The 23184-nt window shown below is 42.0% G+C and overlaps 1 protein-coding gene and 1 pseudogene across 1 annotated transcript; both read right to left on the bottom strand.

The window, feature by feature from the left end:
- Nucleotides 1–5730: 5730 nt before the first annotated feature.
- LOC131232383 (putative pectinesterase 63) lies at nucleotides 5731–6916 on the bottom strand (annotated as a pseudogene).
- An 8339-nt stretch (nucleotides 6917–15255) lies between these two features.
- LOC131232382 (putative pectinesterase 63) lies at nucleotides 15256–18206 on the bottom strand. The gene is made up of 4 exons (XM_058228607.1): nucleotides 17697–18206; nucleotides 15983–16189; nucleotides 15649–15884; nucleotides 15256–15415 (listed from the first exon to the last, which is right to left on the bottom strand). The coding sequence occupies exons 1-4, from the start codon at nucleotides 18204–18206 to the stop codon at nucleotides 15256–15258; spliced, it is 1113 nt and encodes a 370-aa protein (XP_058084590.1).
- Nucleotides 18207–23184: the final 4978 nt, after the last annotated feature.

Raw genomic sequence — 23184 nt, 5'->3', positions numbered from 1 at the left:
TTTAACGTGTTAAGACCAAAATTAATGCATTTCCAGATACCAGGCGGGCCCCAAATCACTGATTTATGGGCTGATCTGTCCGTTGGGCCACTTCTAGAAGGATCCAATGGCTGAAATTTGACATGTACAGTTAGTTTTTGATCCTCGAGCCATGTATAAAGTTTCAAGCCGAACAGATGGTGGAAACGCAGTGATCTTGCATTCTAGCTGACTTTCAGGCCATTTGAGCTTCGGTTTCTCGATTTTTCTGGGTCCCTGGTGTGTAATTCTGTCAATCTTTGTTCTCTGGAGTCCGTCCCATGCTTTGGTGTCATCAGAGCGTTAAGTCTATGCTTTAAGCACCCTTTTCGATCCAGGCTCATAGATTCACCTTGCATCACAACATGATTAAAAATAAAGCGTTAAACAGTATCATACTCGTAAATCCAGCTAATAAATGGGGTCTAATATACAATATTTGACCCTCAACAATACCCAACAGGATTAATCAGCCAACTGACAGAGATGTCATCTAACCGCTAGCCCAGCTCAGGGAGGCTGACGTTTCCAATATCAGACCCTTTGATGACACTCTACGCTCCTCCCCTGTTAGCCATCCCACCGTGTCCCATCCTCGTCAGCCACAACAATCTACCCCATGGAATCAACCACCCCAACAAACTCTGGAAGCTTGAGACAGGTGGCTATCTAGTATAAAAGATTTATTCAAGGACAACTTGGAAAGATTGTTTCTCAGCCCTCCTTGCCCCAATCTACCTCAAACTGCCGCTTGAAATAACTCCGCCCTATGCGCTCCCCCAGCCAGGACAGCCAGCAAGGAGTTGCAGGGTCAGAATGCCTCCCTAGTCAGGACAGTCAATGAGGAACTGCATGCCCAGACAGATACAGCATTTGGCCAAGAAGAAGTCCGAAACAAACCAGTATGCAATGAAGTATATGAGCCAGGAAATCAATCAGATCCAAAATCTCCTAAGGGGCTAAAATTATGGGTGGATACTCAAGGCTCAACAGGTACTGACAGGCCACCCTCTTCTGATTCCAACATTGATTTTGACCAAGAGGCGAGAATTAAGAGGGAAAGCAAAAAGAAAAAGAAAAACTTGTCCAAGCTAAGCATCATTTACAGGAAGAGTCAAAGACTGAAAGGTAAACTGCACCGGGCTGAGAATAGAGGCTGTGTTTCTGATGTGTAACATTCTTTCATGGAATGTGTGTGGGGTACGTAATGCTCAAACTACCTGTTTTCTGAAAAGGCTGCTTACGAAACACAATGTGGCACTCCTTTTGTTACAAGAACCAATGATCAGAGAGTCTCGGCGTGCCCTGGTGGCTTCTAGACTGGGTTTCTCCTCCCATATCGCTGAGAATATGGAGGCTAACAAGATCTGGATCCTGGCATCGAATCAACTCTAGCTCCAAACCATCCAAATCAGCCCCCAATCCATAACATTCTCTGCCTTATCAAATTTCTTCCCCCAACCAATCACTGTCACTGTTGTTTGTGCTAACTGCGACAGAGAAAGAAGGAAGCAGCTCTAGGATGAGCTGAGAGACATTTCTAAATTGACATCTGACCCGTGGCTAGTCAGTGGTGATTTTAACACCACGACCAGGCCGGATGATCGTATTGGTGGGACACCTCAAATGACGAGAGCTATGCAAGAATTCCAGGATGCAATCAATGATTCAGGCCTAATTGATGCAGGTTTTTCAGGCCGACCATTTACTTGGAGTAACAATAGAGCTAGCAGAAGTCATAGATGGGCCAGGCTGGATCGCATGTTTATCAATTCTGATTGGCTGTCTCTGCTCCCGGGCTTTCAGGTCCACCATCTACCAAGGATCCATTCCGATCACTTGCCACTTCTTCTCACTTTCCAGGGAGCAGTTGCTGATCTCCCACACCCTTTTCGTTTTCAACGAATGTGGACGACTCATGATGAGTTCAGGAATGTGGTTGCTAGAAGCTGGGAATCTGAGATCACAGCCTCTCCTATGTTCAAGCTCACCATCAAAATGAAGATTTTGAAGAATACATTGAGAAAATGGAACCATGAAGTGCTTGGCAATGTTTTCAGAAATGTCCAAGAGGCTGAAAAGGAATTTACTAGAGCCGAGCTTTTCTTTCTGAACTCCATGACGAATGCGGATTCCTACTCTCTACAGCAAGCCCAGGCTAACCTGAAACGTGCTTATTTGCAGGAGGAGATCTATTGGAAGCAAAAATCCCGAAATACCTAGCTGTCTGAGGGAGACAGGAATACCTAGTTTTTCCACAATTATGTGTTGGATAAGCGGAGACGTCTGACTATCCATAGTTTGAAGAATTCTTTTGGGGAGATGCTTGAAACGAATGATGATATGGGTGAAGAAACTGTCTGTTACTTCCAGCTCTTGTTCTCTTCGAAAGGAAGCGATTCTAACGGTGACATCCTCAACTGCATCCCGAAGCTGGTGACCCCCTAAATGAATCAAACCCTCATGAGGCCCCTAACTTTGGAAGAAGTTAAGGAAGCGGCAACCTCCATTCCGTTGGACAGTGCCCCTGGGCCGGATGGGTTTGGAGGTGATTTTTACACTTCCTGTTGGGATCTGATTGGCCCGGATCTTTTTGAGGCTGCAAAAGATTTCCTTCTTGGTGGCCACATTCCTAAGAGCTTTCAATGCACTCACATCTACCTGATTCCCAAAAAATGAAACCCGGAATACGTGACAGATTTCAGGCCTATCAGTCTCTGGAATTGTATTATGAAGATTTTTTCCAAGATCATGGTAGCTAGGCTCACTCCTATCCTCCCCATCTTGATCTCCAACAAACAAGGTGCCTTTGTTAAGGACAGATCCATTGTGGACAACATATCAATAGCCAGGGAAATGATTCACGACATTGATCGAAAAGTTTTTGGAGGTAATATGATTATAAAACTCGACATGGAAAAGGCCTATGATCGCCTAGAATGGCATTTTATAATGCAGGTTTTGGACAGATTTGGGTTCAACCCCCTATGGAAAACCCAACTCCAAAGATGTTGGAGAGATGTTTGGTTCTCTGTTCTCATCAACAGATGGAGTCATGGCTTCTTCCAAGCTGGTAGAGGTCTCCACCAGGGAGATCCGTTATCGCCAGCCATATTTATTCTTGCAATGAATGTATTCAGCCGGGCCGTCTCAAATCTCTTCTCATCGAGCCGATGCCAGCCATTCAAGCTTCCCAACAACTGCCTCTCTATTTCCCACCTTTTTTATGCTGATGATGCGATTCTTTTCTTAAATGGCAGGCTCTCTAATGTGCGGATCCTCCTCCATCTAATTCGCCAATACGAGAATGCTTCAGGTCAATGGGTGAATGCTTCTAAAACTTCATTCCTATTACCCACGAAAACGTCCAGGAACAAAGCTCAGAGAATCAGCACCCTCACAGGTTTCAGCCAAACCTTTCTTCCCATGATGTATCTGGGGATTCCTCTCACCAAAGGCAGAATCTCTAGCCCGCTTCTACAGCCAATCATGCATAAGATTACATGCAAGATTGATGGCTGGAAGGCAAATCTTCTCAACCCGGCTGCAAAACAGGTCCTCATTAAGTATGTTCTATCCAGCATTCCCATCCATTTGCTATCTGCTATCAACAATCCCAAGCTCGTCTGCAAATCCTTGGAAAAGGCATTTACAAATTTCTTATGGGGAAGCTGAGAGAAGGGAAACAAAAGGTATTGGGTCAAATGGGCCAAAATCTGCTTGCCTCTTCAGGAAGGAGGCCTTAGAATTAGAAGCTTAGAAGATGTCATGCAGGCTTTCAGAATCAAAATGGGATGGAATCTGCTCACAGGAAAATCTCTATGGGCTCGCTTCATGATAGCCAAATATTTTTCGAAACTTATTTCAAATCACGGAAGGGTTGGCTCTGTCACTTCCCCTAGTTGAAAGGAGCTTCTCCATGCGTTACCTTTTACCTTCATCACTCAAGATGGCTGATTGGTGAGGGAAATGTCGACTTCTGGAATCAGAATTGGATAAGCAGGGGAATTTTGGCAGGTGCCATTGTGAGCTCAATCCCTCCTCATTTACAAGGGGCCAAGGTTAGTGATTTTAACCCTTCAGGTAGTAGATGGAATCATTCTGAAATTCAAAATATCATTTCCCCCTTAACCATGCAGACCATATCAGCCACTGAAGTTGGCCTTTCCAACCGAAAAGATAGATTCATTTAGGATTTAACCTCGAAGGGATCCTTCACCCTGAAATCCTCCTGGAACAACATCAGGCAACAATAACCAAAGACCACATGGTCTAGATGGATATGGAACCGTTTTCTCCCTGCTAAGATTGTTATTTTCAGCTAGAAAACTGCTCACGCTGCCGTCCCTGTTAACACTGCGATCCAGAAATGTGGGATTCCTTTCGTTTCCCGCTGCGAATGCTACTTCCCTTCGACCGACGCTGCCGCGTCCCTTCATGACTCTCTGGGATCCGCCCGTCCTCAGCAGAACAGGGGTCAGCAACCCAAGCCATCGATGCTGCCTTATCATCATGCTGAGGAGACGTTGGACCATCTGCTCAGCTTGGGCAGCATTGCTTCTCTGGTATGAGCCCATTTCAGCGCCCTCTTTGACATCCTAGTCCTCCTCAACGCCTCCATTCTTCAGCAGATTGAGCAATGGTCTGCTTTGGCTAGTAAGAAGTCCAAGATCAGGATGCTAACCGGTTTCCTCCCCTGTTTCATTATTTGGGAGTTGTGGAATGATCGAAATGTAGCCCATTTTGAGGGCCGAAAAATGTCTGCCTCTTCTATCATCTACAGAGTTTCTTGTTGGCTGCGTGAGATTGGGTCCCTCATCCCAGCCATGGACAGCAATTCCCCGGCTGATCACCTTACCATTCAACTGTTAAGGCTCCCCTCCCTCTCCAACTCCCCTGTATCTATGCCCTCCATTATTCGATGGACAAAGCCGCCAGCACTTTGGCTGAAACCAAACACCAACGGGTCCTCGAGAGGCAACCCAGGTGAAAGTGGTGGAGGTGGTGTTTGTCGAGACCACTGTGGCCGACTCGTCTTTGCCTTTCACAATTACTATGGGATCTCTACAAATACAAAGGCCGAAGCTAGGGCCATGTTGGATGGCTCAACATTTGCTCCAACCTGGGACTTACAAATATCATTCTCGAAACTGACTCTAAAGTCATTGCTAATGATCTGAGAGAGACTGACTCCTCTAATCTTTGGAAAATCTGGTATACATTGGGGAAAATTAGAGAGAAATCCCAGGACCTTAACCTGGTGATCAACCATACTTTTAGAGAAGGGAATGCAGTGGCCGATGCTCTTGCTCGTACCGCCAGTGAAGGGTGTCCTAACAGAATTTTCTTCCATCGCGCTCCTCTCCCAAGGCTAGTCAAAGGGGCTTTAGTGTTAGATAATGCAGGTCTTGGAGCCCTTGGGTGCCACTGATTGTTTTTGCTGGTTTGTCCTCTTGTGCAGCTCCTCTCTCCTCCTTCTCTGTTGTTTTTGTTGTGTTCCCTTTCAGCCCTGTTTTTCTTTTCTATACTAATGTATATGATAGGAGAGGCTGCCTTCCTTTTTGTGGGGCCCTCCTGAATGTATGTAAATTCAGCTGATCAATGAATTTCCTAGGCTCTGGCCTCTTTTTTTTGAAAAAAAAAAAAAAAAAAAAAAAAGGTTGTCCGAGTACGAGTATGCAAACACAACCCTTGAACTCTGCTTCAATGAACTTAGACATTGCCGGTGCCTGTAACTTTGCAGTGGAGGAATAAGAACCCGCTCTTGTCAGCCACGCTGTTCCTTGCTTATGTCGTGATTGCTATAGCTCCCTTACCTACCGAGTGTAGCTCACAGTTCTGCAATGACACAAAACATAGGCAACCATTAAGAATGAGTTTGACTCGATTCGAGCATCTAGCGATTCGGGACACACACACACACACACACACACACACACACAGAGAGAGAGAGAGAGAGAGAGAGAGAGAGAGAGAGAGAGAGAACCTTATAGATGGACCTTCCATTGCCGAAGATGAAATCAACGGTTCCCTGTATGAAACAATCTTGGAAGAAATGCCGGCTAGGTCATTGCAAGTGTATCTTGGTATCCATAGAACTTGCAGTTATATAAAGTCGCCTTGTCGCCGAATATCCGCATTGTGCTCCAGGTGCTGGCTCTGGAGCTGTGTTCTGCAAACTAAAATAAATAAATGAATTACAGAGGTGTTGAGTCCCGAGTCATGAAATGTTTTATTACCCATAACTTGCCTTAGAATCTCAAATCTACTGTTGGGCCCACTTTGTCAACCATTGAAAACATATACAGCAATAAGACTATGTAGGAGATTGGGACGTGGGGCTGAAAATCCTGACCCTTAAAAATAGGAGTGGCGGACCCATTTCCTTCATGGAAACGAGTGGCGCGCCCATTTCCTAGGCCATACCAAGACTAGGCTAACAGGCTTTTTGAGCTGGCCTAGCACATTGACAAAACAAACACATCACGTTCCAACTCGTGACCAAGCAATCTTCCAGTAGCGCATCCACCCAAAAAAAAGAAGAAGAAGAAGAAGAAGAAGAAGAAGAAGAAGAAGCTAAACGGACCTCGAAGATGATGTTGACGGCCATGAAGAAGTGCGACTCCACTGCGACCGTCGCGCTGTATATAGTTCCATACTTTGCAGCTGTGCCATCGAATGTAATGGTCGGCATTGCATCCGGCTCCCCATAAAATGCTATAAACGGTCGGGATCGATCCACCAGCACCTTTTCCTTATAAATCCAAGGCCTGATCTTTATAATTGTGTGGTGTGAATTCCCTGTGGGGACGCTTTTAACGGCATCTGTGACAGTTTTGAAATCACCCTTACCATCTTGACTCACCGTTATCACCCGTCTCTTGTTCTCTGCCATCATCAACTAGGATTTGAGCTTGGTGTTGATCTCGCTTGCAATCTCAGCCATCCGAGCATTGAATGCCGTGGTGTTGATTGTGATCCAACGGTCGGGATCGGCTGAGTTGGCAGGGGTTGGAACATCAGTGGATAGCACTAAGGTAAGAAGAATAGACAGAATGGTCGCAGCGAGCGCGCCCTGCATCACAATTCCGGCCATTTTTCCATTCACCGGATGATTTTGTGGAGGGAAGAAGAGAGGTGGGGCCTACACATGGCCCACGCATGGGATTTATAAGCTATCGGAAAACTAAAACAAAACTGTAGTGTTGGCTTTAACGTACTTTCATTCATGCAATAGACAAATGCCCTTTTTTCTTTTTTTCTTTTTTTTTTTTTTTGTTTTTAAAAAAAGTGTCTCAGATCATTTCCAAAAAATCGAGCTATACAAAACTGGGGACTCCCTTACATACGACCAAAAACAGCAAAATAAATACATATTAACATTGCCCGAGATCACCGCATATTAATCAAATATGATCCCAAACCCACTTTATCAAATGCCCTTGATTTATAGAGAAATTTCAAGAATGCCATTGTATACAGGTGTGTTGTTCAACATAAACCGTCTAACTCATAGGACCCTTTGGTAGATAGACCACGATATTAAATTGATATTGGTTGGACTATTCTAAATTCCGATTGGTTGGCGTGCGTTCTTTTCGGTTTAAATGGTTGATTGGTTTTCATTTAATCATCCTACAGATGTCCACCAGTCATGCATTTAAATATATCATTTTTCAAGTGCAATTTTTGGTTTATGACCCATTTAAAATGCGACCCACCCTTTGGAAGTTTAATAGATTACATTTATGCCACGTATACGATTTTAAATGCATATGAACAATCTCCAGGAGAGTCTTAAGAAAGTGTCAGCTAGCGAGGTTAGAGCTGGGCCAAGCCCTGTTCAAGATTGATCAGCATTTTTCAATGCAAGCCCAAACTTGGTATAGGCCGTCATGGGCCGAAATAATCCAGCCCAAGCCCAACCACAGAGAGAGAGAGAGAGAGAGAGAGAGAGAGAGAGAGAGAGAGAGAGATTACCATTTCAATTTCAATAGGGGATGGCAGCATGGGCGTATCTAGGTTGGATGGTTATTTCAGAAGAAGAAAATGATGTGTTTACTCAACAAGAACGGTTTACAACATTCGGGTGGGACCCACAAAAAGAGAAGGGCTCCACCTACCATATAACCCTAACATTTACAAAGCCTATAGGCCAAAAGGGAACTTTAGGGGACTTTTGCGAATTCTAATAGAGAAAGATGAGCTTTAGGGAACTTATACTTCGCCGCTCTGGCAGGAGAATGATTTAGGGAAAATCTTTTAAAAGATTGAAATCTTTAAAAGATTAAGAGAGAAATGGGCAGGGCCTGGCTGATGGGGCTTCGGGCAAATAGTCCAAGGCCAACCCGATGTATGAATAAGCTTGCGAACCCTTTGACACCCCTCGTCTTTCTCCATGGTCATGGGTGTTCATTTCGGCACATTCTGTAAATGTGTGCTCTTGTTGAGTTCATTTTGTTAAGATGTGGAGCCACATCTAGACAGGGTTGCTCGACCAGTCATGTGGTCTACTCGACCAGTCAAGTGGCCCACTCAACTAGTCGAGGGTTTGCTCGACTCAAAGTCCAGCGAGCAAAAGTTATTTTCCGTCCGTGGTGCTCGACCAGTCGAGGCCCATGCTCGACCGGTCGAGTGGCCCACTCGACCGGTCAAGGGCCTGTCTCAACTAGTTGAGGTTACGCAGATTTTGCACAAATTTGGTAGAGACTATGTAAATTTGAAGCGGTTTCACAAGAGTGCAGAAGGGAAGTTGCCTATAAATAGGGGTCCTAAGGTTATTATAGGGTATGGAAAAAGTATTCTAAGGTGTATGCAAAGGGTTTTTCTATACATCCAAGGGTAGAGGTTAGTATATTGCTTGTAATCTTGTTTTCTTCATAGTGGAAGTTAGCACCCGTGGTTTTTTACCCTTGTTGAGGTTTTTCCACATATATTCTGTCTTGTAGTTTGTTTTGGTATGCTTTGATTATATCTCTAGATTATATTTCTTCTTGTTTATCGTTTGTGGGTGAGACTGGATATTGGATCTCGGTTCACTACATTGTTGGCGTGCTACGCAACACATTTGGTGGGAGTCATGTTAGATCCTTATTCACCATCTGTCACCCAATGACTCCCAAAACAAAGAAAATGATGGATGGTTATTGATGAAATATTTTTTAAAGATATACTCAAATGATGATCCTAACCATTGATTTATAAATTTGAATACCAGTCACTTAAAGATATAGTGATTTGTTTCTCTCTATTTTTTTAAAAAATAAATAAATAAATAAATAAGAATAATAATAATAATTAGCACACAGCCAATAATTTTCTTAATTTAAAGAAAAATTTAGGTCACGTCTAACATACATATATTTCCCAAACAAAATATGGATAATGTATCAGTGGATAAGCAACAAAAAGTCAACAAAATCTGGAACCCACACATCCAGACAATCCTGACTCATTAAGCCATTCAAAAAGCACTAAGCCACCACCCTCTCTTGAAAAGAAAAAAGAAAAATAATAATAACAAAACAAAAAAAAAAAAAAAAAAATCCATAGCATGCCAATGGCCCACATGAAAGCGTGATCCAAAGGCTCCCAAAGCCACCAACCAAACGCCTACGTGCTTATAGGGAAGGACAAAAATCAAGAGGAATCCGATCAATAGGAGAGCTAGCACTGGACTTGTGGAGGCTGAGAGGAATCTAATCAACACACTTTAGATACACATGACATCTTTATCGAACCAGGGGCATGCTTCAACCACCCATAAATTCATTGACACAGAATGAACCTATGGTGGAACAAGAACAACATACTACAACCCACCAGCTCTATGCCATAGAAATCCAAAACCTCATCCATACAACCATACCTGCCCTTTCAATAGCACACTACAAAGAATTCCAGCATGAAGAACAATATGTCGAATTCGAAGTGAATCCATGATCCTTATTAGCATTGAATGGACGGCATTCAATAGTTTTGAATGCATACCTTGATCCACAATTATTTTATGTCTGTCGAGATCACTGGAATGGATGGTGGCTCATTGGCTTTCCATCCCCTCTACACCCACACTTGTACACCCTCTAATGGGAAGAGACACGTGCATATATCATGTGTATGGATTTGGGGACCGAATATACCTTGTATAGATATAGTGGCTGTGGGAAGAGTCCACCCATCCTAGGATTCTCCCATTTTCCCACATCTCCTCATTCATGTTGGTCTATAGGAGAGGTTAACTCCCAACACAACTCTATGCAAGAGTTGTTAATGGTACTTGATGCTTCATAAAATTGTGTACACCAGCTATCGAGTTGGTCTCACCTTGATGGTCATGTAATTGATTCGAACTGATCATTTCAATGTTAAATGAAAATATGTTATATGTGTCCCATAATTCTTACATTCTCCAACCTGGGACATCTATGAGATTCTTTAATATGTAATGTATTATCTATTACTTTCTGTGTTTTTTTTTTTTTGGATGGGAGGGGGGGGGGGGGGATGGGCTCTTGCCACAATTTCATTAATCACAAGAAATATACAGAACTTCGAGCGGACCCCAACAAAAAGGAAAGAGGCCACACCTATCATGTGAAAACAAAGGAAAAACTACAAGAACAGAAAGCAATGAAACACGAAGCTGTCCTCAAAAGGGTAACCACCCAGCCCAAAGATCGCTAATTATTTGGGTCTAATCGCTCCTAGGCCCAACTTGTCCAGGAAAATAAGGCCCCTTGACAAAGAAGGGAGGTTGACAGTATCAACAAAAAGGGAGAAAGACTGGTTCTCACTACCCAGTCTGGCCATCGAATCCACCGGTGCATTACCTTCTCTATAGATGTGGGTCCACTCCACATGGGCAGCCGAGATGAGGGCGCAAATCCTGCAGAGCCAGGGTCTCCATTTCCATCCCAGGGTCACCTTCCCTGCGATGGGATTGATGATAAGCTGTGAGTCCGATTCCACAATAATCTTCCTCATTCCTCTTGCCAGACATAAAAGCAACTCATCATGGAAGGCCCTGAGCTCAGCATGTACGTTTGAGCTGTGGCCGTATCTAGCCGCAAAAGCAAAAATGAGCTCACCTTTCTCATGTCGACAAACACCCCCACCTCTAGATGAACCTAGGTTGCCCAGGGCCGAGCCATCAACATTTATTTTCACCCATCCAGCCCGTGGCCGATACCATCTTACTACCTTCACGCCAACATGGGACGGAGGCGAGTGATTAGGCCAGGTGCTCTGCAATTGGACAATATCTGGATGTTGAGGCCTACCGTGGGCATTAGAATAGAAAGCACCTGAGCCATGGTTTGTAATGGATCTGGACCACCAGTGGATCCGAGTAATGATCTTGGAGAGAGACGGTTTGACACCATCGAACCTTGACGAGTTTCTTGCCTTCCATAGTTCCCAGATGATAAAGCATGGTAACAACTTATGAGTAGTCGATTCCACGTTCCTGGCCATAGGAAACGACCACCAATGATAAATCCGTTTCTCATTGATGATGCAGTCTGCATGTTGATACCAAAACAATTACCAAAATGGTTCCATGCTGCGCTAGCTAGCTCACCATGGAGGAAAATATGATTAATAGTCTTAATATCCTTTTTCAGTTGGTCAAGCTGATTGTTCCTGTCGCAACAGTGGCACTTGGAAGCTAAGTTAACGCCTTTTGTTTGCACCACAGAATCTATGAGGATTGCTTTCATCAGAGTTTTCCACGTTAGCTAAGACAACTTCGGTGGGAGAGCCGCGTGCCAAATCCTTTTGGCCCAGCCATGAGGTTCTGATCTAGCTCTACCTAGGTTCCTTGCAGACTTGACACTGAAGAGGCCCAACAGAATGAAAGGCCAGAAACGTTTATCAGTTCCCTGGCCAAGGCAAAGACCAGCTTGGAAGATGAGTTTCATGGCAGACGACGGAGTGAAAGGCCAGAAATGTTTATAGTACTTTCTATATGTGCTCGAGACCTTACTAGATATTTTAATGAATCAAGAGCAGTATAATAAATTATCCAGTCTATTAGAACTACCGACTTCAAAGCACGACAGTCATCACCTCATTTATCAAGGTGGGGACAAGCGTGATCACAGATGCCAAAATTCCCAACAACATGGATTAAAAAAAAAAAAAAACATAAGTACGGAATATGAAATTTTCATGTCAGGTATAACCAGCATGCAGACTTCCAAGTGGTCCAATCATCTCTATCAAAATATGTCTTTGCCTCAATTAGAACCAAACGAAACTATTCATTTCACCTTATGCATGCACAATGAGTATACTTTAATTAATAGAAATAAAAAACTTAAATCATTAATTAAACTTTAATTTACTAGAATACGTATGCAACCTTGATGTTTGTACTTTCCACTAACCCTGAGCATCCCACAAGATGAGATGCGATTATCAGCTGAGGTACAAACACTTAATGATTATAAATCCTCTTTTAACACAATAGACTTCTCCTTTAAAAGGTCATCAACCCCTGCAACATCAACCCAAACATATGATGCATCCATTCCAAAATCATGGACCACCTTACCAAAGACCAATTAACAGGGTTGATGTGGGTTTTCAAATTTGCGGGTTTTCAAATTGATTTATTGCATTTAATAGCGTTAGGGTCTTACTAGAGAACAGAGCAAAAGCTGCTCATGGCCGGAGTCTCTACAATAAATAGGTACACTCTGATATCATGTGAAAATAAGAAGATGGAATTCCAAATTTCTTATCAATGTTTTTCTAAGTATGGAGAGATTAATACACACACACACACACACACACACACACACACACACACACACACACACACACATGAAGAGAATATACACAACTACTTACCTAGATGAGACGAAAAGTTGTGTTACAATACAATTACTTAAAGGAGAATAAAGATAGTCCTAATCTAATTGAGAAGATATATATATATATATATATATATATATATATATAGAGAGAGAGAGAGAGAGAGAGAGAGAGACCTAATCTAATTAGAATCAACCCGCAACAAGGGGCGGACTAGATCCTTGAATTCACCCCATCCTGATGCTATAAACCTACCATGGAGAGACTTTGTTTTGAATTGTATCCCAATTAGAGCAGAGCATGTGATGCGGGGACAGACGTGATGAGGTCAATCCTCGTCTAACTCAGGGGATATCTACTTCGAATCCACAGAGCTTTCTAGACTCCTCACAGAGCTTCCTTGAACTCACGAGGGATAAAAATAGAAATTATTTCTAATAAATTAAAAATAATTTGATTAATTATAATAATAATAAAAGAAAAACAAATTACAACCCTTTAAATAATGAGCTCAAACTTAGGATCGAGTTTTATACTTTGAGTTCAACTCAAACACCGTAAAAACAAGACCTACTATAGATAGTAAATTACTACTTATACACGGCCCCTATTCCTACTAGACGTCATGGTTTTCGGCCAAAAATAGTTAGTGTCTAATTTGACCCAACCATGTTATTCTCCTAACTTTTCAAACCCCTTTTCATGTTGGGCACGAATTCTACAACTCAAAGGATCAAAAGTTATACTTGAATTAAAACTTATTATTTATAGTAAAAATGAAATTAAATGGAACTTGTGATTGTCGATCTGATGGAATCTCGCAAATCCGGTTTGCAAGATACAACTGTTTTAAGGTTCTGACTGTCCGGATCATTTTCACCTCAGATTAGGCCTTCTCTAGTCCATCTTTGCCATGAAAGTGTCTATGAGCTGCTCTACATCAGCAAGGGGTACCAACTGCATAAGACCGAAAGGAGATTTCAGCTTTTAAGGGGTTGCCTCTGCTACTAAAGAGAAGCCACTTAGGATGAACTGATTCTTGGGATATCCAAATAATGGTCCTCGTTACATTGGGACCCATTGATTGAAAAATTCTAACAATAAGAGCAATGGTCAGGAAAATGGATGATTTGAGTTCTCAATAATTTATATCATCGGTCATAAGGCCCCATGTTGATTAACGCTTATTCTTCTCAAACGCACCTTTTTTTTCTACTTGCAATATACAGGTGGTTTGTTTTACCAATCACCACAGTAACGTAAAGGAAATATGTAATGATTGCCCATGACTTTACTTGTCCAGCAACAACATTTGCATTTGACTCTTGATTCCCCAGGTTTGATATAACGGTAATGATAGAATTTTTACTTCAATATCGAATCAAATCCAAAATATACCGATGTCTATGTTTAGATTCAAGATTTTTATAATAGTATATACCATGAAAATGTATAATAATTACAAATTCTTTTACCCGTCACCTTAACCAATTAATTCCATGTTTGGTTTGACAGGTAAATTTGTGTTGATAACACGTTTGTTTTACATAAAGGGATATTTGGCCACACAAACAATCCCTAAGTAGATATTGTACTACTAAATTGGATGTTTGTACTTGTAAACCATATGATGCATAGTGCACTATCTGTAATTGTCCACCATATAGGGCCCATACATGTAAGACAACATGGACTATTCAAATCATACGCCACATAATAGTTGGGTCATTGCAAAACAATTAATTCAGAAAAAAAAAAATGTCGATAATCTAGTAGCTTTTGATGGATAGCACACAAGCGTTTAAGTAAAAATTGCATGCATGACATACAAGTCAAATTAAATTGTGCAAACTATGGACCCTATTTCGAATGTATCACAATCCAGAAATACTTATAGTTATCTGAGTATCAAGTTGGTGGACATTTATTTGGACGGTTAATTATCCAATAGAACTTGTGCCAAGAATCATAGGTTAGGATTGCTCAACCATTCTGATTTTGAGACTGGGACTTGGGTTCCAAAATTTACTCCTTTATAATTTAGGTTAAGGTATGGCGGGTGTGCAGTTTCAGAGTGTTGGAATGTTAAGTCCCTTGATATACATTAATACACCATCTTCTGACATTTCCAGCTTTTAGAGCTGATGGTTATTTATCTTGGTATTAGAGTTATACTCAACCAGAGTAAATTCTAGGTGGAAGGTTATCTTCCTTTTAAGATTAGAAACTCACACATACCATGTATATTCACTTCAATTGCAATCCTATGGAATGATTTACTTACATGATACAAAAGTAATTATCATCATTTCCACATTTTCCCTAACGAAGGGAGATATATACATTGATTTTGCATCACACAGCAAAGCATTACATGAGCCATGTGTGCAGGTCAGTAGCCAGCGGCTGGGTGGGACCCTAGAGCGTGGGATGAGGGAGTAGCCACGTGGCAGCACGGATGAAAGTCATGCTGATGAAGGGTTTGGCTTGGGCATCGTTCAGGACCTTGCCAAAGCTCGCACGTTGGCTGGTGCTCGACCCTGGCCCCATGCATTTGTACTCTCCGTAGAAAACAGTCCTGCAAATTAAAAACCAAGTCACATTCATGAGCGAGTTTCCTCATGACCCATTTCGTCATCGTACTGAGTCAATCTGACTCGGGCGAGTTTAAGTCAAGTCACCATGATTTGGGACTATAGTGCCCAAAACCCTATTCTTTTAAGCAAGTAGATGTAAAGAGTACTACAGATGGATGGGTGTAAACAGTAGCTGATTCACAAGAAACGAATAAATGGTGTGAGGTGCACTTACTGGTGACGGTCTAAGTATCCCTTATCGTCCCATCCTTTAGGGTTTACAAGGTTGTCCAAGTACGAGTATGCAAACACAACTCTTGAGCTCTGCTTCCATGCCCTGCTCAGATAGACATTGCCAGTGCCTGTAACTTTACAGTGTAGGAACGAGAACCCGCTCTTGTCAGCCACGCTGTTCCTTGCTTGTGCCGTGATTGCAATAGCGCCCTTCCCCACTGAGTGTAGCTCACAGTTCTGCAATGACCCACAACAAAGGCAATCACTAAAAATGAGTTGACTCACTAAGTCGACTCGTTTCAAGCATCTAGTGATTCGGGTGATTGAGAGAGTACCTTGTAGATGGACCTTCCATTGCCGAAGATGAAATCAACGGTGCCTTGAATGAAACAATCCTGAAAGAAATGGCGGCCTATGTCATCGCAGAGAGTATCTTGGTATCCATAGAACTTGCAGTTATAGAAAGCCGCCTTGTCGCCAGAAATCCGCATTGCCACTGCCTGTCCTCCTTGTGCTCCAGGTGCTGGCTCTGGAGCTGTGTTCTGGAAATGAAAATTAATTAATTAATTCCAAAGGTGTTGAATCCCAAGTCATGAAATGTTTTAGTACCCATAACTTGCCCTAGAATCTCAAATCTACCGTTGGGCCCACGTCAACCGTTGAAAAAAATATGCAGTAATAAGACTATGTAGGAGCTTGGAACGTGGGGCTGAAAATCCTGACCCTTAAAAATAAGAGTGGCCTAGCCCATTGGCAAAACAAACACTTCTCATTCCTACTACTGACCAGAGCAATATTCACCCACCGGTGCATGTTAGCAACATTTGACCCGATACCCCGGAAGCGGATTGCCTGTGACTAGGGCACAGAGATTTCCTTTACCCAGGCTGTGTGGGACCCACAGAGATGTCCGTGACAAAGTCACTCCGTCCATCTGTTTTGGAATACCACAATAGGGGAGGAGTCTAAAATTCAGGCAGATCCAAAACTCAAGTGGACGACACCAAAGGAAACAGTGGGAACCGAAAGGTGCACCATTAAAACCTTCCTGGAGCCGACCATGATGTTTATATGCCATCCAAACCATTCATAGGGTTATTACTACTCGGATAAACTGATATGATCCTGATACGAAATTTATGTCGGCCCCAAGAGTTCAATCCCCACCGTTTTATGTGGTATGGCCAAAATTTCTTTTTCTTTTTTTTTTTCTTTTTTTTTTTTTTTTTTTTTTTTGCATCTCATTTTCATTTTTCATTCGTGGTATGGCCCAGATGAGTTTTGAATCTGACTAATTTTTATACTATGTCCTACTGTGGTCCTACAATACAGATGGACGGAGTGGATTTGTCATGGACATCTCCTTGGGCCACACACAGTCCTAGGCACAAGAATCTAATTGCCTCCATGCCTTCAATATTCCCCACTGTTTTGTGTGGTATGGCGCACATGAATTTTGGGTATAATTGATTTTTACAACAGTGTATCATTGTGGTTTTGCAAAACAGCTGCACAGAGTGGATTTGTCGCAAACATCTCTGGCCCTACACCGAGCACGAGAATTTCTCTCTGACGGTGTCACAGGAAAGACGCTCCCGTCGGGTGGGTGCAAGATCATTTTAAGCGTGAACCTGAAAAAAAATAAAAAATGAAATAATCCAAAAGGCAATGGGGATTGAATGCCTACCATTGGAAGCTTTTTGGGGCCACGGAGGTTTGGATGAAGCTGATATTTGTGTTTTCCCTTCATCCAGGTCTGTGTGACCTGATGAACAGGTTGGATGGAAAATAAACATCATGGTGGGCCCTAGAAAGGTTTCAACGATGGACATCATTTGTGGTGTGGTCCACTTGATCTATGGATCTACCTATTTTTGGAGCTCATTCTCTAAAATGATTGTGTAAAATAGCTGGACGGTGTGGATATAACACATACATTATGGTGGGGCCAAAGATCTTTGTCACATCGACACACCACGAGGTTCCCCCTCCGCGCAAAAAAAAATGTTCGAAAGAACAAAGAACGACAGAAATAACAAGAGAACGGACCTCGAAGATGATATTGACGGCCATGAAGAAGTGTGACTCCACTGCGACCGTCGCGCTATATATAGTTCCATACTTCGCAGCTGTCCCATCGAATGTAATGGTCGGGATTGCATCCGGCTCCCCATAAAATGTGATGAACGGCCGAGATCGATCCACCAGCACCTTCTCCTTATAAACACCTGGCCCGATCTTTATAATTGTGCGGTGTGAATTCCCCGCTGGGATGCTTTTAACGGCATCGGTGACAGTTTTGAAATCACCCTTACCATCTTGATTCACCGTTATCACCCGTCTCTTGTTCTCTGCCGCCAACAACCGGGGTTCGAGCTTGGTGTCGATCCCGCTTGCAATCTCAGTCGTCCGAGCATTGAATGCCATGGTGTTGACCGCGATCCAACGGTCAAGATCGGCTGAGTTGGAAGGGATTGGAACATCAGTGGATAGCGCAAAGCTGAGAAGAAAAGCCAAAATGGTCGCAGCGAGCGCCCCATGCATCACACTTCCGGCCATTTTTTCCGATTACGGGATGATTTCGTGGAGGAAAGAAGAGAGGTGGGTTCTATGCATGGCCCACGCTTGGAATTTATAAGCTATGGGAAAACTAGAACAAAACCGTAGCGCTGATTTTAATGTATTTTCGTTCATGCAGTAGGAAAATACCCTTGATTTATACAAAAAATTTCAAGAACGCCATTATATACAGGTGTGTTGCTCAACATAAACCCATCGGTTGACGTGCATTCTTTTCACTTTAAACATTGGTTTTCGTTTAATTGTCCTACAGATGTCCATCATTCATACAATTAATTATATCATTTTTCAAGTGTAATTTTGGTTTATGACCCATTAAAAATGCCCTAGATTTATACAAGAAATTTCAAGAACGCCATTGTATACATGTGTGTTGTTCAACATAAACCGTCTAACTCATGGGACCCTTTTGTAGATAGACCACGATATTAAATTGATATTGGTTGGACTATTCTAAATTCTGATTGGTTGACGTGTTTTCTTTTCAGTTTAAACGGTTGATTGGTTTTCGTTTAATCGTCCTATAGATGTCCACCAGTCATGCAGTTAATTATATCATTTTCAAGTGTAATTTTTGGTTTATGTCGCAATTAAAATTGGACCCACCCTTCGGAAGTTTAATAGATTACATTTATGCTACGTATACGATTTTAAATGAATATGAACGATCTCCGGGAGAGTCTTAAGAAAGTGTCAACTGGCAGGGTTAGAGCCAGGCCAAGCCCTGTTTAAGACGGATTAGCATTTTTTTAAAATGCAAGCCCAAACTTGGTGTAGGCCGTCACAGGCCAAAATAATCCAGCCCAAGCACAACCCAACAGAGCGAGAGAGATTACCATTTCGATTTCAATAGGGATGGCAGCATGGGCATATCTAGGTTGGATGGTTGTTTCAGAAGAAGAAAATGATGTGTTTGGTGAAAAGAGAAAAATGATAGGGGAAAGCAAATGGAGTTTTCTAGAGCTTTGAGAGAGAAATGAACTTCCTTTGTATTTTTTCAGAAGATGAGAGTACACTACTTGTAACTTGCCTTTTTAAAAAATTGTAACTTTGTTACTCAACAAGAAGGGTTTACAACATTTGGGTGGGACCCACAAAAAGAGATGGGCTCCACCTACCATATAACCCTAACATTTACAAAGCCTATAGGCAAAAAGGGAACTTTAGGGGACTTTTGCGAACTCTAATAGAGAATGTTGAACTTTAGGGAACTTATATTTCAAGGTTCTGGCAGGAGAATGATTTAGGGAAAATCTTTAAAAGTCTTAGAGAGAGATGGGCTGGGCCAGGGTGATGGGGCTTTGGGCAAATAGTCCAAGGCCAGCCCAATGTATAAATAAGCTTGCGTTTTGAACCTGAGCCTGGTCATCGGGCTTGATTCTCTAACCCAAGTCAGCCTGAGGTGGGCCAGGCCAACCCAGCCCATTGACTCCCCTCGTCTTTCTCCATGGTCATGGGTGTTCATTTTGGCACATTCTGTAAATGTATGGTCTTGTTGAGTTCATTTGGTGGCAGTCAAGCTAGACCCTTACTCACCATCTGTCACCCAATGACCCCAAAACGAAGAAAATGATGGATGGTTATTAATGGAATATTTTCTAAAGATATACTCAAATGATGATCCTGACCATTGATCTATAAATTTGAATACCAATCACTAAAAGATATAGTGATTTGTTTCTCTTTTTGCAATTTTTAGCACACCACTGATAAGTTTGTTAATTTAAAGAAAAATTTAGGTCACGTCTAACATACATACACCAAACAAAATATGGATATTGTATGAGAGGATAAGCAACAACAAATCAACAAAATCTGGAACCCAACACATCCGGACAATCCTGACTCATTAAGCCATTCAAAAAGCGCTAACCCACCACCCTCTCCTGAAAAGAAAAAAGAAATAACAAATAACAAAAAAACAGCCATATCATGCCAATCACCCATACATGAATGCTTGATCCAACGGCTCCCAAAGCCACCAACTAAACGCCTACATGCTCATAGGGAAGGACAAAAACCGAGAGGAATCCGATCAATAGAAGAGCTAGCACTGGACTTGTGGGGCTCAGAGGAATCTAATCGACACACTTTAGATACACATGACATCTTTATCAAACCAAGGGCACGCTTCAACCACCCACAAATTCATTGACGCGGAATGAACCTATGATGGAACAAGAACAACAGACTACAGCCCACCAGCTCTATGCCAGAGAAACCCAAAACCTCATCCATACAGCCATACCTGCCCTTTCAATAGCACACCACAATCCGAATTCCAGCATGAAGAACAATATGTTGAATTTGGAGTGAATCCATGATCCTTATTAGCATTGAATGGACGGCATTCAATAGTTTTGAATGCATACCTTTATCTACCATTATTTTATGTTTGTTGAGATCACTGGAATGGACGGTGGCTCATTGGCCTTCCGTCCCCTCTACACCCACACTTGTACGCCCTCTAATGGGAAGAAACACATGCATATAGCATGTGTATGGATTTGCAGACTAAATACACCTTATATAGATAGAGTCGTTGTGGGAAGAGCCCATCCATCGTAGGATTCTCCCACTTGCCCACATCTCCTCATACCTGCTGTTCTAAAGGAGAGGTTAACTCCCAACACAACTCTATGCAAGAGTTGTTAATGGTACTTAATGCTCTATAAAATTGTGTACACCAGCTATTGAGTGGGTCTCACCGTAATGGTCATGTAATTGATTCAAACTGATCATTGTAATGTCAAATGAAAATATGTTTTATGTGTCTCATAATTCTTACATTCTCCCACCTGGGACATCTATGATATTCCTTAACATCTATGATATTCCTTAATATGTAATGTATTATCTAGTACTTTCCTTATGCACTTGAGACTCTACCAGATATTTTAATGAATCAAGAGTAGTACCATGAATTATCCAGTCTATCGAAACTACCAACTTCAAACCATGACAATCATCACCTCATTTATTGAGGTGGGGCCAAGCACGATCACAGATGCCAAAATTCCCAACAACATGGATAGAAAAAACATAAGTACGGAATATGAATTTTCATGTCACATATAACCAGCATACAGACTTCCAAGTAGTCCAATCATCTCTATCAAAGTTGCCTCAATTAGAACCCAACCAAACTATTCATTTCACCTTATGCATGCACAATGAGTATACTTTAATTAATAGAAATAGAAAACTAAAATCGTCAATTAAACTTTAATTTACTAGAATAAGTATGCAACCTCGATGTTTGTATTTCCACTAACCCTTAGCATCCGACGAGATGAGATGCAATTATCAACTAAGGCCGACAAACACTTAACGATTATAAATCCTCTTTTAACGCAATAGACTTATCCTTTGAAAGGTCATCAACCCTGAAACATCAACCGAAACATATGATGCATCCATTCCAAAATCATGGACCAACTTACTAGAGACCAATTAACGAAGTTGATGTGGGTTTTCAAATTGATATTGGGTGTGGAAGTGGTCCGCAATGACCTGATTATGCTGGTTTACTGCATTTAATAGTTTTATGGTCTTGCTAGAGAACGGAGCAAAGGCTGCTCACGGCTGGAGTCTCTACAACAAATAGGTACACTCTGATACCATGTGAAAATAAGAAGATGGAATTCCAAATTTCTTATCAATGTTTTTCTAAGTATGGAGAGATTACACACACACACACACACACACACACACACACACACACACACACACATCGAGAGAGAATATACACAACTACTTGCCTAGATGAGACGAAAAGTGTTACAACACAATTATTAAAAGGAGAATAGAGATAGTCCTAATCTAATTGAGAAGATAGATTGATATATAGATTGATCGTCCGCGAAGTGCAAAGTGCACCACTAGCGCCTCTACAACCACAACCACACTACCTCACATGCCCACGCCGCACCGAGACCGAGCCCGAGCGCGCGCGGAACATGCAAGGTCCATAGTCCTTGGACTAGGTGAGTAAATATTATAATACTCCCGTTTTCATTTAAACCATTTTTCTTTCTTCCCTTTCCCATGTGGGACTATTCCTAAAAACCCACAAAATGGTGTTTTTTCAAAACAACTTTTTATATATCGATTATTAATTTTTTTATTAAGAATATATTTTATAAAAATTAATATTTTTGCAACAATCCCCCACTTGATTGGTGTTGAATCCCAAATCATGGAATGTTTTATTACCCATAACTTGCCTTAGAATCTCAAATCTACCGTTGGGTCCACTTCGTCAACCGTTGAAAACATATACATCAATAAGACTGTAGGATCTTGGAAAGTGGGGCTGAAAATCCTGACCCTTAAACATAGGAGTGGCGTAGCCCACTGACAAAACAAACACTTCCCATTCGTATTTCCTACTCCTGAACAGAGCTATAGTCACCCACCGGTGCATGGTAGCAACATTTGATCCATCCCCAGGAGCGGATTGCCTGTCTGGGGTGTACACGAACCGAGCTAGATCGGTTAGCTCGCTTGACTCGACTTGAAAAAAAAAAAAAAGAAACTCGGTTCGAAGCTGAGTTCGAGCCGAGTCGAGCCAAATTTTTTTAGCTCGAAAATGAGTTCGGCCGCAACTCGACTCGACTCGGATCGAACCAGTTTGGCGACTCAGTTACTTTGATATTGATGTTGCTCACCAAGTGTTTGATAAAATGACCCAACGAATTGTGGCTGGTGCCAAGGAAGGAATATATATGAAACAAAAATCTTTTTTTCTGGATTTTTATATTGCTTGGAGGGTATTTGATAAAATATCTGAAAAACTTTTGCTGATGTTTTACTAACAATGGGATTTTGAAAGTGCAATATAGGTGTTTGTGGAAATGCTGCACCGGCAAACTTGGCTCAATCTTAGCTCGAACTCGGCCCAAACTGGCCTGAGTTGCTGACCGAATTGAGCCGAGCTGGCCATTCAGGCTCAAAG

Source organism: Magnolia sinica, chromosome 18 (assembly GCF_029962835.1).
Source record: "Magnolia sinica isolate HGM2019 chromosome 18, MsV1, whole genome shotgun sequence".
In the NCBI taxonomy this organism is placed as follows: Eukaryota; Viridiplantae; Streptophyta; class Magnoliopsida; order Magnoliales; family Magnoliaceae; genus Magnolia; species Magnolia sinica.
The sequence above is the reverse complement of the archived record's forward strand: the minus strand, read 5'-3'. Positions and strand labels throughout refer to the sequence as shown.

What these genes read in the sequence shown, in the direction of transcription:
- LOC131232382 (XM_058228607.1), bottom strand. Translation starts at nt 18,206, where the DNA reads ATGGCCGGAAGTGTGATGCATGGGGCGCTCGCTGCGACCATTTTGGCT. An exon ending in ATGGAAGGTCCATCTACAAG is followed by an intron (nt 15,885 to 15,982) that starts GTACTCTCTCAA and finishes GGGTCATTGCAG; the next exon opens with AACTGTGAGCTACACTCAGT. An exon ending in GGATACTTAGACCGTCACCA is followed by an intron (nt 15,416 to 15,648) that starts GTAAGTGCACCT and finishes TTTAATTTGCAG; the next exon opens with GACTGTTTTCTACGGAGAGT.